At 44.4% G+C, this 17428-nt stretch overlaps 1 protein-coding gene, 1 long non-coding RNA gene and 1 pseudogene across 3 annotated transcripts in view; 1 reads left to right on the forward strand and 2 right to left on the reverse strand.

Annotated features, from left to right (window-relative positions):
• LOC105478581 (acyl-CoA binding domain containing 3) overlaps positions 1-2886 on the reverse strand; it is a 46434-nt gene extending 43548 nt beyond the window's left edge. The window contains exon 1 of the mRNA XM_011736041.2: positions 2463-2886. Within this exon, the coding sequence (XP_011734343.1) occupies positions 2463-2748 (286 nt within the window). The 5' untranslated portion in view covers positions 2749-2886. The remainder of the gene's footprint in view (positions 1-2462) is intronic.
• LOC105478574 (uncharacterized) lies at positions 2884-13284 on the forward strand. 2 transcript variants are annotated; one of them, XR_011614908.1, is made up of 2 exons: positions 2884-3013; positions 12946-13284. It is a non-coding gene; the product is annotated as an uncharacterized lncRNA (long non-coding RNA). The 2 variants fall into 2 exon arrangements; XR_985368.2 differs by having other exon boundaries at positions 3012-3151.
• LOC112426126 (large ribosomal subunit protein eL34-like) lies at positions 5009-5379 on the reverse strand (annotated as a pseudogene).
• Positions 13285-17428: the final 4144 nt, after the last annotated feature.

Here is a 17428-nt window from a genome sequence, read left to right on the forward strand (position 1 = left end):
ATTGAGATCATCCTGGCTAACACGGTGAAACCCCGTCTCTACTAAAAAATTTTTTGTATTTTTAGTGGTAGCCGGGCGAGGTGGCGGGCGCCTGTAGTACCAGCTACTAGGGAGGCTGAGGCAGGAGAATGGCATAAACCCGGGAGGCGGAGCTTGCAGTGAGCTGAGATCCAGCCACTGCACTCCAGCCTGGGCCACAGAGCGAGACTCCATCTCAAAAAAAATAATAAAATAAAATAAAATAAAATAAACAAACCAAAAAAAACAACAAAAAAATAAAGGAAGCATTGCTTGGCTCACTCCACATTCCATAATTCTTCTGACTGCTTTTACATCCTTCCCTTTCTTTTTTCAGTTAGTGTCTCATATACTAAGTCTCCAATGATCCATGCAGAAAGGTAGCTTTTAATTGCTATGCAGCTATTTCTCCTTTTTAGTACCTGGATATTGCTTTGAGAACTTAATTTAGGAAGTGAGTGAACCACACCTATCAATGTAGCTTTATTCTCTAAGGTGACTAACACCTAGGCGCCAAGTTTTAAGTTTCCCCAGGATTCCTACCACTCAAGACACATGCTAAATAATCTGTTAGGTTTAGACCACTGAATCTTAAATCTGAGACATCATATTTCATCGAATCCAGCTCCCTTTATACATATGAAACTGAGTCTGGAAAAGTTAATTGTCTAGTTTACAAGGTAACTAGAATCCAGAGCTTCCTGACTCTCCAAACAATGCTAAATGTACTACACGTTATAGTGTTTTAATCTTTTTTTTTTTGAGACAGAATTTCACTTTGTCGCCCAGGATGGAGTACAGTGGTATGATCTCGGGTCACTGCAACCTCTGCCCCCCAGATTCAAGCGATTCTTTTTTGTTTTTAGACGGAATTTTGCTCTTGTCACCCAGGTTGGAGTACAATGGTGCCATCTTCGCTCACTGCAACCTCTGCCTCCCAGCTTCAAGTGATTCTCCTGCCTCAGCCTCCCTCAGTCCTGCAACAGAGCAGGACTCCAGCTCAAAAACAGAAACAAAAAGTTCATTTTTAGTCTTATTCTCTGCTACAATATACTTTACTGAAAAATAAGTTCCAAGAATAAAAATTTAAAGTGGAATGTAGCTATATGAGTTGTACAGAAACCATCTGATTTTTATAAAGTGGTAATATATCATCACTACAGCAAACTCTAAATTCAAGCCAGTGATCTAAAAGTCAAATGATCCAAAACCCACTAGCCATTACCAATTCCCCAAGCTAGTTAGTACACAGAGGGCTACTCATTGTGCAATGACCACGAATATGTCATTGAATGTGAAATGATCAAATGTTCTGGAGAATTTATAAAACTTTCACTAGTTTGCACGATTAAAGTTATTTTGAGAGAAAACAACTTCCGTGTGTATCATTACATTGAACTACTCAATTTCGGCTAGTAAAGTATGTACTCCAAAAGGTACCACCTCAGGGGAAAGTGTCATAAATATGCTGTTCTGGAACGTACGTGGAACCTAGCAACCACTTTTAAAGTTTCATTTGCTGATGTCCCTCCCTGTCCGTTCGCCCTAAAAGACTAAGTATCTTTAAGAATCAAACTAACGGGCTTTTCATCAGGTTTTCCCACTGACAAAAATCATGTGATTGGTCTCTCCACTATTTGACTAAGTGAATCACCCAATTAAAAACAAACAAACAAAAAAAAAAACCCAAAAAACCCGCACACTACAATCTTGTTCTAAGACAAGAGACGTTTAACAATTAATCATGCGAAAAGCACAGAAGGTACTGTTAGGCCTTACTCTGAGAATTCACTCTTGCACATTGCTTACAATGTAAAATTTTAACCACCTAGAAGTTACTAGAACATAGTGGACATCCCTCCTCAAGAGTTTGACAAGCCGGAGGGGATGATGAGCTTAACATTTTACTTCCTCTCTGCCACATCAATCTGCCTGGGGATCAAGTCCTATTCGAGTTTATGGTTCCCAAGAATGGCTGCAAAGGCTATATACGGAACCTCTTGACAGATTTCTTCCACTAAGGGTAAAAATCGGCGGGTCCTGATGTGACAAGCCACGGGAAACAGGAAAAGAAAAGAGTCAGTAAAAAAAAAAATAATACAAGGCAATCCCAGAATGGGATCCTTTGGAAGAAAGTGGGCCCATTCTTCCACCCTGGCTCCTGGAAATCCCAGAAGCTAAATCAGGTAAAATGCCCCAGTAACCTCTGGGAGGCGAGACATGACTGCTAAACCAAGGTTGCAGGCTCGTCAGGGGTGTGACCTAGTGGCCAAGCAGGTAGTGACAAACTTGGGGTACCCCCAAGGAGGGAACCCCGCTTGAGTCACCACGGCCCAGTATGAGTGGGTGAGGGTAAGTCTGGTCCAGTCACCCTGGAGACCACAGCCCGTGCCGGGCTCCCGGGACCGGGCAGAAGCGGCAGGGGTGGGGCTGGCCCGGCTCACCTTTGAAGAAGCGCAGTGCCAGGCCGTACAACTCCTCCAGGCCGAAGCCCCAGCGCTGCTCCAGCCGCCGCGCCTCCTCCGCCGCGCCCCCAGCCGCCGCCTCCCCGGGCTCGGGCTGCTCCCCTGAGGCGCCCGGGCCGCGACCAGATCCGGGTGGCGAGGGCGGTGGCAGCGGTGGCGGCAGTAGCGGGGCGCCTTCCGCGCCGGGCCGCTCCTCCGGGTCCGGGCTGAGCGTGAGGCCGTCGACGGATACCTCGAGTCGCTCTGCGTTCAGCACCGCCGCCATCTCTGGCTGCTGCGCCTCCTCCGCGGGGACAAGCGGCGGCCACGTATCGACTTCCTGCTGACCTCTCACCTCCGCTTACCGATACCGGAACTTCCGCTGCTGAAGAGGCTGGAGGGCTCCGGGAGAGGGGCTGAGGCTTGGTGCCCCGCCCCCTCCGGAACCATCAGTTGCCCCGGCTCCGCGACTATCTTTCAGGCTCTCCAACTCCCATTGGTCCCGACCTCCACTCCACCCCCCCCATCCTTTCGGATCCCAGTTGCTCCAGGTGGGCGGGTGCTACCACCCCCACCCCTCGGTTCGGTGCTGCGGCTGTCAGTGCCCAACAGGGGCGGGGTCAGTGGATCCCAGCGCGGGGGTCGGAGCAGGGAGGATTGACTAGGTTGGCCAGCACCCAACCCTCCAGGTCAGAGACCCTTCACATTTGCAGGGGTTTGCGTGGTTTGCAGAGCTCTTTTGCCCACCACAATCTCGTTTGGCCTTCACAGCAACTCTAAGGAAATGCAGGGCAAATTCCCAATTTTTTAAAAAGGGGAAACTGAGACTGCAGAGAAATTCAGTGACTTTGAGGTTGCAGACGGGGCTGATCCTGGTTTTGCAGGAAGCGCAGCTCATACAATTTGTGGGGACCCTCATTAGGAAAGAGTACAAAAAGTTACCATAGAGTTAATGAAGCTCAAGCTTCAGGGCCCCTTGCTTACAGTGGCCCCTCCCAAGGCCCTTAGAGTGGCCTTAGCAGTATACGCTTCTGTAAGTTTTGAGAGTAGGATATTCAAGACCTCTCTCTTCGTTTCTAACTTCCCTTCATCATCCTCCTCTGGTTAGGAGGTACTGAAATGGCTTATTCACCCCTTCAGTTATTCTCTGAAGCCCTAGAGAGTTTTTTCAGGACAAGATTTGTATGCCACATTCAGACAGGATCTGATCCATTAAGGTGAAATTAGGAGGTACTGAAATGACCCAGCGGTGGGGGTGGTAGCACCCGCTCACCTGGAGCAACTGGGATCCGAAAGGATGCGGGGGGAGGGGAGTTCGGGACCAGTGGGAGTTGGGGAGCCTGAAATGTGCAGAAGGGTAGGAAAGTGAATGTATATTTAGAAAGAGAAAGAAATAACAAATGACATTTTAAAAGTTAACAAAACCCACAAACTGCACACATAACTGTAATGTTTTCATTGACTGCCTGATATTCTTCTACAGGGCTTCTGAGAGCCGGGAAACCAATTTTTTTCTAAAAGATTGAAGTCTCCCCCGACATTATGTATATTCACCTGTGTTTCCAGACTTTGGGAGCACCATTTATGATCATTTTTCCCACCTTTGTTTTGGCTGCGTACTTTTGATTGCCTTTTCCTATAACAATTATTTTGTAACTTTTTTTTTTTTTTTTTTTTGGAAATAGTCTTGCTGTGCCACTCAGGCTGGAGTGCAGTGGCACAATCTCGGTTCACTGCAACCTCTGCTCCTGGGTTCAAGCAACTCTCCTGCCTCAGCCTCCTGAGTAGCTGGGATTACAGGTGCCCGCCACCACGCCCGGCTAATTTTTGTAAATTTAGTAAAGTCAGGGTTTCCCCATGTTGGCCAGGCTGGTTTCGAACTGCTGACCTCATGTGATCTGCCCACCTCAGCCTCCCAAAGTGCTGGGATTACAGGTGAGAGCCACCGTGCCCGGCCTATTTTGTAATTTTCTGTAAAGAAAAGAGAAAGATCAGTCTTTTCTCCAGTATGGCTGATTAAATTTGTTTCTTAATAATTGTTTATAAGTTTATTTCAGCATCACAACTCATTACTGATATTGTTATGTACTTTTTTAGGGCTATTGTTCAGTTTGGGAAACCTCTCTCAAGTTTCATAGATGTGCTATGAGATTTTATGGCTGTTTGGCTGCTTCAGTGACAATTTTGTGTGTGGTTTTTACTGAAGCCCTAGAGAGTTTTTTCAGGACAAGATTTGTAGGCTACATTTAGACAGGATCTGATCCATTATGGTGAATAAGACATATAACTTCACATACAGACAGACTCACTGTAGTACAACTATAAGTTTATGTCCCATAAACATAGGGATTCTAATCTATTCCCTTTTGCATGATTCACATAAAAACAGAAGTATGGTGCAGTTATAATTGCAGATATGACTTAGATTCTCAGTGAGTGAGAACCTTCATTTTGATTAGGCTTTGAGAAAATTGATCCCTCTCCTTATAATTTTTCACTTCTGATGGTTGGAAGCATTTTTTTTTAAGTCTTCTAATTTTAATTACTCAAAAAACCTTCATTTTTTGTTTAACTTTCTGACCCTGTGCTTGAGCCTTCAACACTCTCACAATGATTTTCTTTTCCTCGATAAGGAAAACGTGCTTGATCCAGTCACGAACACATATAACACATATGGAACCACCATAGGCCCTGCTGACGGTTTTTCTTGTTTTGGACAATTTCATAAGAACTTTGGGTCTTACAGCACGAACCCCTTGAAGTCTGCTTGGGTACACACCACAGTAGATTTTGGTGCTTTCCCAGCCTTCTTGGTATAAAGGTAAGCAATTCTATTACCAGGGGTTCAGGACAGCCTAGTTTTGTTAGAAGCTGTATTGTAGGAAAGCCTACAACAGTATGTCAAACGCTGGACCATTCTGTGTGCCTATAGGCAACGTCCCCAGAGGAGGAAAAGCAATGGAAGAATTTTACTAGCTCTTTCTTTTCTTTCAAACCTTGTTTCTCCTCCACTACCCAAGTACTTCCTGTGTCAGGCAACATAGGACTCCTTCCCCCTCTGGCCTTGCACTTTTGTGACATGGTGCTGGCTAAATTGACATAATGGGCAGTAGGTATATTCCGAAAAGCCATTCCTACACCCACGGTGAACAAAAATTTAACAGCATGCAGAAGTGACTGCAAACCACTTAAATGCATGCCACTAACTCCAAATTAAATGTATCCCTATTCATTGTCTCCTTAGCCAAATCCCCCACAAAGCCTATAGCCATTTCAGCAGCTCCTAACCAGAGGAGGATGATGAAAGGAAGTTAGAAATGAAGACAGAGGTCTTGAATATCCTACTCTCAAAACTTACAGAAGCGTATACTGCTAAGGCCACTCTAAGGGCCTTGGGAGGGGCCTGTGTAAGCAAGGGGCCCTGAAGCTTGAGCTTCATTAACTTTATGGTAAACCCACTTCTAGCTGTAGGGGACTAAAAACTAATTCTACTGCTCTAAGGTCTGTGTTCTTCCCGCTTAGCTTGGATCTTTATATTTAGCTTTCATTAGCTTAAAAATATGCATATTATGTGCCTAACCTTCAAAATGTTATAAATATATTCCCTTGTGTTTAGCTCAGTGTCCTACCTTTAACATTCAGTAACCGTTGGGATGATAATGAGTAGGGTAAATACAACCCTTCTTCATGAAATGATAGATTCTGTTTTCCAAGTTTTCACAATAAGCATTTCTTTTGTAATCAGAAAAAAAAAAGGTTATTTTAAAAAGTATACAATAATTATTAAAACCTATAGAATACACCTAGGAAGGTAGGTAAAATGTGCTAATTAATTAATTAATTACGTGGACTTTTTATACAAAAATTAGCCGGGTGTGGTGGTAGGCACCTGTAATCCCAGCTACTCAGGAGGCTGAGCAGGAGAATTGCTTGAACCTGAGAGGTGGAGGTTGCAGTGAGCCGAGATCGCACCACTGCGCTCCAGCCTGGGTGATGGAGTGAGACCCTGTCTCAAAAAAAGACATACATTAAAAAAATTATATGGACTTTTTTATTGTTTTGTAACTTAACATATTGAATATGCTTGGAAAACCCAAACATCCTCCAGACCGAGCATCTGAACCTCTTGCTTATAGAACCGTCAAAGGCCATTGTGTAGGTGGTTGCCCTTAATGACTAAAAACATTAGGGTTTGGCACAGTGCATTATGCCTGTAATCCCAGCACTTTGGGAGGCTGAGGCAGAAGGATTGTTTGAGCCCAGGAGTTTGAGAACAGCCTGGGCAGCATAGGAAGACCCTGTCTCTACAAAAAATAAAAAATTAGCTGGGCATGGTGGCATGCACCTAGGGTCCAACTACTTGGGAGGCTGAGGTGGAGGGATCACTTGAGCCTGGGAGGTCAAGGCTGCAATAAGCCCTGATGGCGTCACTGCACTCCAGCCTGGGCGACAGAATGAGACCCTGTTTCTAAAAAATAAAATAATTAGAGAATATAACTTCCCTTTACAGTTCACTGTGGGAGATGAATTCCAGACAGGCTCACCTGAATGTCTTATTAAACTGCAGATTCTGACTCAGTAGGTATGGATGGAGGCCTGAGAGAATACACTTCTCATAAGCTTTCTGGTGATGCCGATGCTGCTGTCTACAGACCACACTTTGAATAGCAAGGCTAGGAAACGTGTTTTTCCCATGCTTTATTGAGTGTAATTGTTGTATAATAAACTGCAAATATTAAAGTTTACAATATGACGAGTTTTGGCACAGCCATATAACTGTATAACCATTACCATAAGATAACAGACATCAATTACTGTTTTGTAATTCCTCCCCCAAGGCTTTTCAATAGATCTTTGTTATAATGCACTTGTCACAATAGAATCTAACTTACATAAACAGTTCAGTGCAACTACCTGTTTTTCTTTTTTTTCTTTTTTTTTTTTTGAGATAGAGTCTCGCTCTGTAGCCCAGGCTGGAGTGCAGTGGGGCGATCTCAGCTCACTGCAAGCTCCGCCTCCCGGATTCACGGCATTCTCCTACCTCAGCCTTCTGAGTAGCTGGGACTACAGGTGCCCGCCACCATGCCCGGCTAATTTTTTGTATTTTTAGTAGAAATGGGGTTTCACCGTGTTAACCAGGATGGTCTCGATCTCCTGACCTCATGATCCGCCCACCTCAGCCTCCCAAAGTGCTGGGATTACAGGCGTGAGCCACCGTGCCTGGCCAACTACCTGTTTTTCTATATCCCTATCTTTTATATGTGAGGAGGCACACAGATTGATCAAAAAGGTGTATTTTTGAAACCTTTCAAATATCTTTTCCATGTCTGTTCTTTTATAAAAGAGGATACTTTTGGGTGTTCTGCCTATGGTGTACCCGTTCTTTTATTCCTTTACTTTCTTAATAAACTTGCTTTCATTTAAAAAAAAAAAAAAAAAGAAAGGATAGTTTTTTTTTGAGATGGAATCTCACTCTGTTGCCCAGGCTGGAGTGCAGTGGCGCAATCTTGGCTCACTGCAACCTCCACCTCCAGGGTTCAAGCAATTCTCTTGACTCAGCCTCCTGAGTAGCTGGGATTACAGGAATGCACCACCATGCCCAGCTAATTTTTGTATTTTTAGTACAGATGAGGTTTCACCATGTTGCCCAGGCTGGTCTCGAACCCCTGATCTCAGGTGATCTGCCTTCCTTGGCCTCCCAAAGTGCTGGGATTCCAGGCATGAGCCACCGCACCCGGCCAAAAAAAGGATACTTTCCAATCCGCCAACTTTGCTGTGTGAATTTCTTAAGCTCCATTCCATTCAATAATTTTCCAGATGAAGTGTTTACCATTTCTGAAATGCTTTCTGAAATTTAGACTTTCCATTTGTTCTCTCCACATATTTTCATCTTTTCTGTAAATATCATGGATCACTAGATAGGGACTGAGTTCAACTTTTTGTTTCCTCCTTTTTCTGGTGAACTAATAATCAGTACTCAGTAAAGTTTTGCAGTTAGTCTTATTTAGTAATGCAGTACCCTTTAGTAGTGAAAATTATTTTGTACTCCTGACTGCAAGCACTTAGAAAGAAAGGACTTTTGCTCTCTTCTACAGTCCCTAGCACAGGATAGGAAACATAGTAGGCACTCAGAATGTTTTATTGAGTGAATGAATGAAGGTGTAATTACACTATTACATACAGTATCAGTTCAGCTCAACATACGTGTAAGGAGTGCCTTGTATACCAAGTATTTTGTTTCATTTTATTTTATTTTTTATTTTTATTTTTTTGAGACGGAATCTTGCTCTGTTGTCCAGGCTGGAGTGCAGTGGCATGATCTTGGCTCACCACAACCTCCGCCTCCCAGGTTCAAGCGATTCTCCTGCCTCAGCCTCTTGAGTAGCTGGGACTATAGGTGTGCACCACCATGCTCAGCTAATTTTTGTATTTTTAGTAGATACGGGGTTTCACTATCTTGGCCAGGCTGGTCTCGAACTCCTGACCTTGTGATCTGCCCACCTTGGCCTCCCAAAGGGATTACAGGTATGAGCCACCATGCCTGGCTGTATACCAGGTATTTTAGAATATAAAGGTGAGCGCTGTGGTGTCTATACCCAAGGTGTTTATGGTCCAGTAGGTGAGACTGTGGCAGAAGCACCAAATTAGAGCCAGGCTTCCAGTGCTGGAATTTTACTTACTAACTCAAACTCGTGACCTTGAGCCAGTTACTTTACTTCTGTTTCCTCCTTTATAAAATGGAAATAATAATACTATCCCCCTCTTAGGCTGTTGAGAGGACTGAATCTATGAATACTGTACGTGTAAAGCAGATAGAAAAGGACCTGTTTGAGGCTAGGCACAGTGGCTCACACCTATAAACCCAGCACTTTGGGAGGCCAAGGTGGGAGGATCACTTGAGGCCAGGAGTTCGAGACCAGCATGGGCAACACAGCAAGACTCTGTCTTTTCAAAAAATTTTAAAAATTAGCCAGATGTGGTGGTGCACACCTGTAGTCCTAGCTACTCAGGAGGCTGAGGTAAGTGGATATTTGAGGTTATAGTGAACTATGATCGTGCCACTATACTCCAGCCTGGGCAACATAGCAAAAAGGACTACCCTGACACATACTGAGCCTTTAGTAAATTTTGTCCACTATTCTATACAATGTTCCCTTACAATGTAAAAGAGAGTTTGCACACTTGGAGCTCCCAAGATAAACCCTACCCACTAGTATCTTTTATTTGGCTTGGAAGAATTAGCCCGTATAATGCTTTAAATTTGAATTGGTTGCTAGAATTTTAAAATCTGGAATTTTAATGTAAAAATCCAGATTTATGACTTACCTTAAAAAACTAAGAAATCTGGCAACTGTGGGCCTGACATTGGTGCTTGACAACAGTGAGGTGGAGTTGTGTAGAGAACGCCTTCTTCAGGAGAGACGTGCGCTCAAGTTCTCAATAGTCCCCCAGCCCATAGTGACAGACACTGTCCATGCTATCTATCATGGACCTATATTTGGTTTTATATAAAATGATAAAAATCAGTTTATCAGCTGGGCGCAGTGGCTCACACCTATAATCCCAGCACTTTGGGAGGCCAAGGCAGGCAGATCACCTGAGGTCAGGAGTTCGAGACCAGCCTGGCCAACATGGCGAAACCCTGTCTCTACTGAAAATACAAAAATTAGCCAGGTGTGGTGGTGTGTGCCTGTAGTCCCAGCTACTCAGGATGCTGAGGCAGGAGAATCACTTGAACGTGGGAGGCGGAGGTTGGAGTGAGCCGAGATCGCGCCACTGCATTCCAACCTGGGCGACAAGAACAAAACTCTGTCTCAAAAAAAAAAAAAAAAATTGGTTTATCATCCTATACAGCTCTCTATCGATTTATATTGTTACTTGCCTGACCACTGTCTTAGTCTGCTGGAATTGCTATAACAAAATACCATTTACTGGGTAGCTTAAAAACAACAGAAATGTATTGCTCACCATTGAAGAGGCTGAGAAGTCCCAGATCAAGGCTCCAGCAGATTCAGTGTCTGGTGAAGTTCTGCTTCCTAGTTTATAGATGGCCGTCCTCTGGCTGAGTCCTCACATAGTAGAAGGGACAAAGGAGCTCTCTGGGGTCTCTTTTATTTTGGAGACAGGGTCTCATTCTGTCACCCAGGCTGGAGTGCAGTGGCATGATCTCACTCAGGTGAGATCCCAGGCTCAGGTGATCCTCCCACCTCAACCTCCCAAATAGCTGAGACTACAGATACACTCCACCACACCTGGCTATTTTTTGTATTTTTTTTGTAAAGATGGGGTTTCTCAAGCTCATCTTGAACTCCTAAACTCAAGTGATCCACCTGCCTCAGCCTCCCAAAGTATTGGGATTACAGTTGTGAGCCACCATACGTGGCCTGGGGTCTCTTTTATTTTATTTATTTTATTTTATTTTTTTCTTACCTGGGGTCTTTTTTATAAGGGCTCTAATCACATTCATGAGGGCTCTCCCCTCATGACCTAATAACCTCCCAAGGGCCCCACCTCCTATACCAACACACTGGAGATTAGGTTTCAACATACACATTTTAGGAAGAGATAAACATTCTGTCTACAGCAAACTGTAGGCATTCATGACTCCCTAAGATAGAAGAAAGAGGAATGCACACTGTCTGGAAGGTTTGCAGATGGCTTCCACAGAGGATAGAATTATTTGATTGGTCCCCGTGCTCCTTTACATCTGAAGGATGTGGAAACAATCGGATAGGCAGAAGGAATACCATCTGCTAATGCCCTGAGGTCTAAGAGAGCCTGGCATGTTTAGTTACCCCTGGCTGGAGCATTTACTGCAAGGGCGGAGAGACAGGAGATGAGCCTGGGGAGGCCAGCAGGGGCCAGGTATGCAGGGCCTAGAAAGATTGGCCCGCAGTGGTCCTGTAGGTGGTGGGGAGCCAGTGAAGGATTTTATGCAAGGGAATGTCATGAAGGAGAGGCTGGTAGCAGGGAACTCAGAATGGAGGCTCCCATTACAGTCCAGGTGAAGATAATGAGATCCAGAAGAGGAGCAGGGTAGGGAGATGACAAGAAAGAGGAGATCAGCAGCTCTGTCAGTAGAGCCAGCAGAGCCATCCAGAGTAGGTGAGGGAATGGGAGTCCATTACATTTAACTGTGGCAATCTGAGACCCACTTTTTGGACCTCTGTGTCTTTATCTGTAAAATGTAGAAACTGTTTCTGCCCTGGTTTCATCACATGATATTGATAGGTCTGAGTTAATTTATCTCTGTGAAAATTCTCTAGAAACTTTAAAATATGATAAATAGAAAAGATATGGTTTTTATAGTTGCTATCATTATTTCTCTCTGGTCTTCATGTCCAAAACACTTTTTTTTTTTTTTTTTTTTTTTTGAGACAAGGTCTCACTCTGTTGCCCAGGCTGGAGTACAGTGGTGTAATCACAGCTCATTGCAGCCTTGACCTCCTTGGGCTCAGGTGATTCTCCCACCTCAGCCTCCCAGGTAACTGGGATCACAGGCACACATGCCTGGCTAAATTTTTTTGTATTTTTTGTAGAGACAGGATTTTGCTGTGTCACCCAGGCTGGGCTCGAATTCCTGGGCTCAAGCAGTCCACCCACTTCGGTCTCCCAAAGTGCTGGGATTACAGACATGAGCCACTGTGCACAGCCCCAAAACACTCTTAAGGACCACTGTCCATTATGAAATTATACATATTTTTTTTCAGATCCAAAAGTAAAGATGATTCTAACAACAAAAAAAATCAAATACTGGTGGGCAGATCACTTGAGGTCAGGAGTTTGAGACCAGCCTGGCCAACATGGCGAAACTCCGTCACCACTAAAAATACAAAAATTAGCCTGTCATGGTGGTGCATGCTTGAAGTCCCAGCTACTTGGGTGGCTGAGGCAGGAGAATTGCTTGAACCCGGGAGGCAATTCTCAGTTGCAATGAACTGAGATCACGCCACTGCACTCCAGCCTGGGTGACAGAGCAAGGCTCCGTCTCAAAAAAAAAAAAAAAAAAGAAAAAGAAAAATCAAATACTTACAGCAATTTGTTTTTTTAAAAACAAGTATCTGGCCAGGCACGGTGGCTCACGCCTGTAATCCCAGCACTTTGGGAGGCCGAGGCTGGCGGATCACCTGAGATCAGGGGTTCGAGACCAGCCTGGGCAACATGGTGAAACCCCATCTCTACTAAAAATACAAAAATTAGCCGGGAGTGATGGCGGACGCCTGTAGTCCCAGCTACTCAGGAGGCTGAGGCAGGAGAATCGCTTGAACCCAGGAGGCGGAGGTTGTAGTGAGCCGAGATCGGGCCACTGCACTCCAGCCTGGGAGACAGAGCGAGACTCAAAAAAAAAAAAAAAAAACACCAAGTCTCCCATAATCCCATAACATTGACAATGTTGGGAACGTTCTTCCACTTGTCTTGCAAACTAACATTCATATAGTAATAATAACGATAATTAATATGAAAAAATATCCTCCAATTACAGCAAGAAGGTGTGAAAGTTTGGGAAAGGACACCTCTGATTCCGAGATCAAAAGATGCTGAGAGACCGAGGCTTAAGCTTCAGGGCCCTTCGGCCCCACCTGCTGGCCGGAGACGGTAGCGCTGCCCCAGCCGCTCAGTGCTTATGGGGCTGCCAGTCCCGTTTCCACCTCCTGTCAGAGAGATGGGATGGGGCTGGCGGGGAAGAGGAGGCCGCTGAGGCCCCGCCTGGGAGCTGCAGAGCTGGGGCAAACCTGGGGCTCTGGGCAGGTCTGCCCCAGGCAGTATACTGTGGAGAATGAAACTTTTCTAAATGATCAATAAAAAAGCCAAGGTGCAGTCAGCCGTGCTGGAGGAAAGACTGAATTATCTTTCTATTCTCTCTATAGACAAATTATGAACTTATATGGAGACCAAAGAGTATGCAGTCAAAAAACATAGGAAGAAAAATGAGTACAGAGCTGTGTCACGAAGTTAAATAATACTAGCAACAATAATATAACAGGCCAGGTGTGGTGGCTCACACCTGTAATCCCAGCGCTTTGGGAGGCCAAGGCGGGCAGATCACTTGAGGTCAGGAGTTCGAGACCAGCCTGGGCAACACGGTGAAACCCCGTCTCTACTAAAAATACAAAATTAGCTAGCTGGGGTGGCATACACCTGTAATCGCAGCTACTCAGGAGGCCGAGGCAGGAGACTGCAGTGAGCCAAGATCGTGCCACTGCACTCCAGCCTGGGCAACAGAGTGAGACTCCATCTCAAAAAAGAAAATAAAATTGGCAAGTGCACACCAATAGGAAGAGTGGGAACTGGGTCCCCATGTGCTGAAAGGATGATCAGGAAGGGGCTGTAATAATTGCTTAGTGCACTTTGCGAAGGCTTCCTGGACGAGGGGTATTTTAGAGACTTAATTAAAATCAACAAACAAAAAGATGTGAGAGGTGCAGTAAAAGGATCTGGGATAAGGAGGTTGAACCTAAGAATGAGATATGTCAAGGAATCCATGATGGCTATAGTTATCCCAATGACTCTCATGTAAACAGAAGCTGGTCTTCTTTTTTATTCGGTTGTGCTCACAGACCTGGCCCAGTTCCTGGCACACAGGAGATGCCCAATCAGTGTTTGTTGAACAGGCTGGGCACGAGGGCTCACACCTGTAATCCCAGCACTTCGGGAGGCTGAGGCAGGTGGATCATTTAAGGTCAGGAGTTTGAGACCACCTTGGCCAACATGTCAAAACCCCATCTCTACTAAAAAAAAATTACAAAAATTAGCCAGGCATGATGGCATGCGCCTGTAATCCCAGCTACTAGGGAGGCTGAGGCAGGAGAATCCACTTGAACCCAGGAAGTGGAGGTTGCAGTGGGCTGAGATCTTGCTACTGCACTCCAGCCTGGGCAACAGAGCAAGACTCCATCTCTTAAAAAAAAAAAAAAAAAGTTTGCGGAATTACTGAAACAGTATGCAGAATTCCTGGCTTAGCAACACCAGGAAGTTATAGGAAACCGATGTCATCTCAATAGCTTTCTAACTATTAGAACTGACCATTAAAGAGTGCCCGTAATAGCTACCAAACACCTCAAAAGTGCCAGGAACTAGGCTAAACTCTTTATATACATTGTCTCATGTTAGCTTACAATAGCTGTTGAAGAATCATTGTCCCTATTTATTTATTTTGAGATGGAGTCTTGCTCTGTCACCCAGGCTGGAGTGCAGTGGCGTAGTCTCGGCTCACTGCAACCTCCACCTCCCAGGTTCAAGCGATTCTCCTGCCTCAACCTCCCAAGTAGCTGGGATTACAGGTGTCTGCCACCACGCCTGGCTAATTTTTGTATTTTTTTAGTAGAGAGTGAGGTTTCACTGGGTTGGCCAGGCTGGTCTCGAACTCCTGACCTCTCGTGATCTGCCTGCCTTGGCTTCCCAAAATGTTGGGATTACAGGCATGAGCCACCATGCCCAGTCTGTCCCCACTTAAAAATAAGGAAGTTCCAGGTTCAGTTCGATTAAAACATAAAATAAAAATTAGGAAACTAGGCATGGTGTCTCTCACACCTGTAATCTCAGCACTTGGAGTTCTGAGGTGGATGATAGCTTGAGGCCAAGAGTTGGAGACCAGCTTTGGCAACATAGTGAAACCTTGTCTGTACCAAAAAAAAAAAAAAAAAAAAAAAAGGAAACTAAATTACAGAGGTTAAGCAACGTGCATAGGGTGCATGTTATCTATTTACCTGTAGATAGACTTTCAGATTTCTTCAAATTCTGGGCTAATACAAATTAAACTGCTATGAACATGTAGGTACAAATTTTTGCATAGACATGATTTCATTCCTCTAGAACCTGACATGTGTCCTGATCCCATCCTGAAGGTCTAGCAGCGCCTCCAGCCCTGGCTGGTCTTTGCCTCATGCATCTTGCTCACATGTGACGTGAAATCCATCATTTTCCCTCCATAGATCTGATCAAGAGCATTCCTCAAGGGTATATCCTTGGAAGGCCAAGGTCCATATATAGCACACCTCCCAAACCCCCATCCCTCTCAGTGGGATCTCCCAGGATATTAATAATGGTTAGTTAATTTTTTTCTTTTTTTTAATCTTTTCTTCTTCTTCTTTCTTCTTCTCCTCCTCCTCTTTCTCCTTCTTCTTCTTCCTCTTCACTCTCCTCTTTTTCTTTCCTCTTTTCTTTTCTTTCCTCCTCCTCCTCCTCCTCCTTCTCTTCTTCTTCTTCTTCTTTTTCGACAGGGTCTTGCTTTGTTGTTCAGACTGGAGTGCAGTGGCACTGTCACAGCTTACTGCAGCCCCCATCTCCTGGGTTCAAGTCATCTTCCTGCCTCAGCTTCCCAAGAAGCTGAGACCACAGGCATGTGCCACCATACTCAGAAAAATTTTAAATTTTTTTTGTAGTGGTGGGGTCTCCCTATGTTGCCCAGACTGGTCTCCAACTTCTGGGCTCAAGCGATCCTCCCGCTTTGGCCTCCCAAAATTAGTTAATGTATTTCACATACACTATGCCCTACACACTTTATCTATTTGGTCTTATTTCTCAAATTTTTCTGGAAGTAGATGTTTATGGGTGAGGAAACAAAGGATCAGGGAGACCTATTATAAAAGAACATTACTCAACAGAGAGGTGAGAGAGGGCAGTGCTAAGCAGAGTAGAATCTAGAGCTGGTTTGCACAATTTTGGAGCCAGTTCTACACTATACTAGCTGTGTAATCTTGGGCATGTTGCATAACCACACTATGCCTCAGTTGCTACGTCTGCAAAGTGGAACAATAGTGATAGTACCTAAACAGAATGTTGTGTATGTTAACACATATAACCACAGTTAGAATAGTAGCTGGCACAGTTAATTCTCTGTAAGTGTCAGCTATTTAATTATTGCTATTTTTATAAAACCCTCCCAGAGTCCTGAGTCAACAAGGGGATAAGAAAGATCCTGTCACCAGATGCCAGAACACAGGCAGAAATCCCAGCTCCCACTCCACATCCAGGCTGCTGTAGGTAAACCACTCAAGGGAACACTGCACAAGAAGGAAAAGGCATTCCTAGCTGCCAAAAAACTATTCAAGATAAAATCTAGGTGTTTTTCTTTTTTACTGTAAAAGTACATGTTTGTTGTGGAAAAATTTTGTTAACACAGAATAATATAAAGAAAAAAATTTAGATAGAATTCTGCCACCAGAAAGCTTCTATTAACACAGGTTCTGTTAACACCATTATTTCCTAGTGGGGTGCTTTCTTGGCCTGGCCCAGCAGAGGTTGCTGTTTGAGAAACAAAGCCCTTCTCCCATCTCTTTGCTTGGGGTTGGCCAGGGGAAAGCAAGATTTAAATCCAGTGTCTTGGCGAGGAGTGCAGAGAGCTCTCAAAAGTGTGCACGGGATAGAGACACTGTCGAGTCCCCATCAATAAGGGACAAGTGACATACATTATGGTACGTCCATTCAGTGGAGTATCTGTTAACAAGCATGCCGTAAAATGGAAAGATCTCAAAAATATATTACTGTGTTACAAAAGCAAGATGCAGAGCCGTGTTTATAGTATGGTTCTTTTTTCTTTTGTTTTCTTTCCTTTCCTTTTTCTTCTCTTTATTTTATTTTATTTTATTTTATTTTATTTTATTTTTGAGACAGAGTCTCTTTCTCTCTCTGTCTGTCGCCCAGCCTGGTATGCAGTGGTGCAACCACAGCTCACTGCAGCCTTGACCTCCCAGCCTCAAGCAATCCTTCTCCCTCAGCCTTTGGAGTAGCTGGGACCATAGGTGTGTGCCACTATGTCTGGCTAATTTTTAAATTTTTAGTAGAGACAAGGTCTCACCATGTTGCTCAGGTTGATCTCCAACTCCTGGTCTCAAGAGATCTTCCCTACTCAGCCTCCCAAAGTGCTGGGATTACAGACGTAAGACACCATGCCCAGCCGTATAGTAGGGATCTTTTGGATTGAAATATTTATGTAGATTAAAAAATAAAATATATGGGATATATAT

This window comes from Macaca nemestrina, chromosome 1 (genome assembly GCF_043159975.1).
Source record: "Macaca nemestrina isolate mMacNem1 chromosome 1, mMacNem.hap1, whole genome shotgun sequence".
NCBI classification, from domain to species: Eukaryota; Metazoa; Chordata; class Mammalia; order Primates; family Cercopithecidae; genus Macaca; species Macaca nemestrina.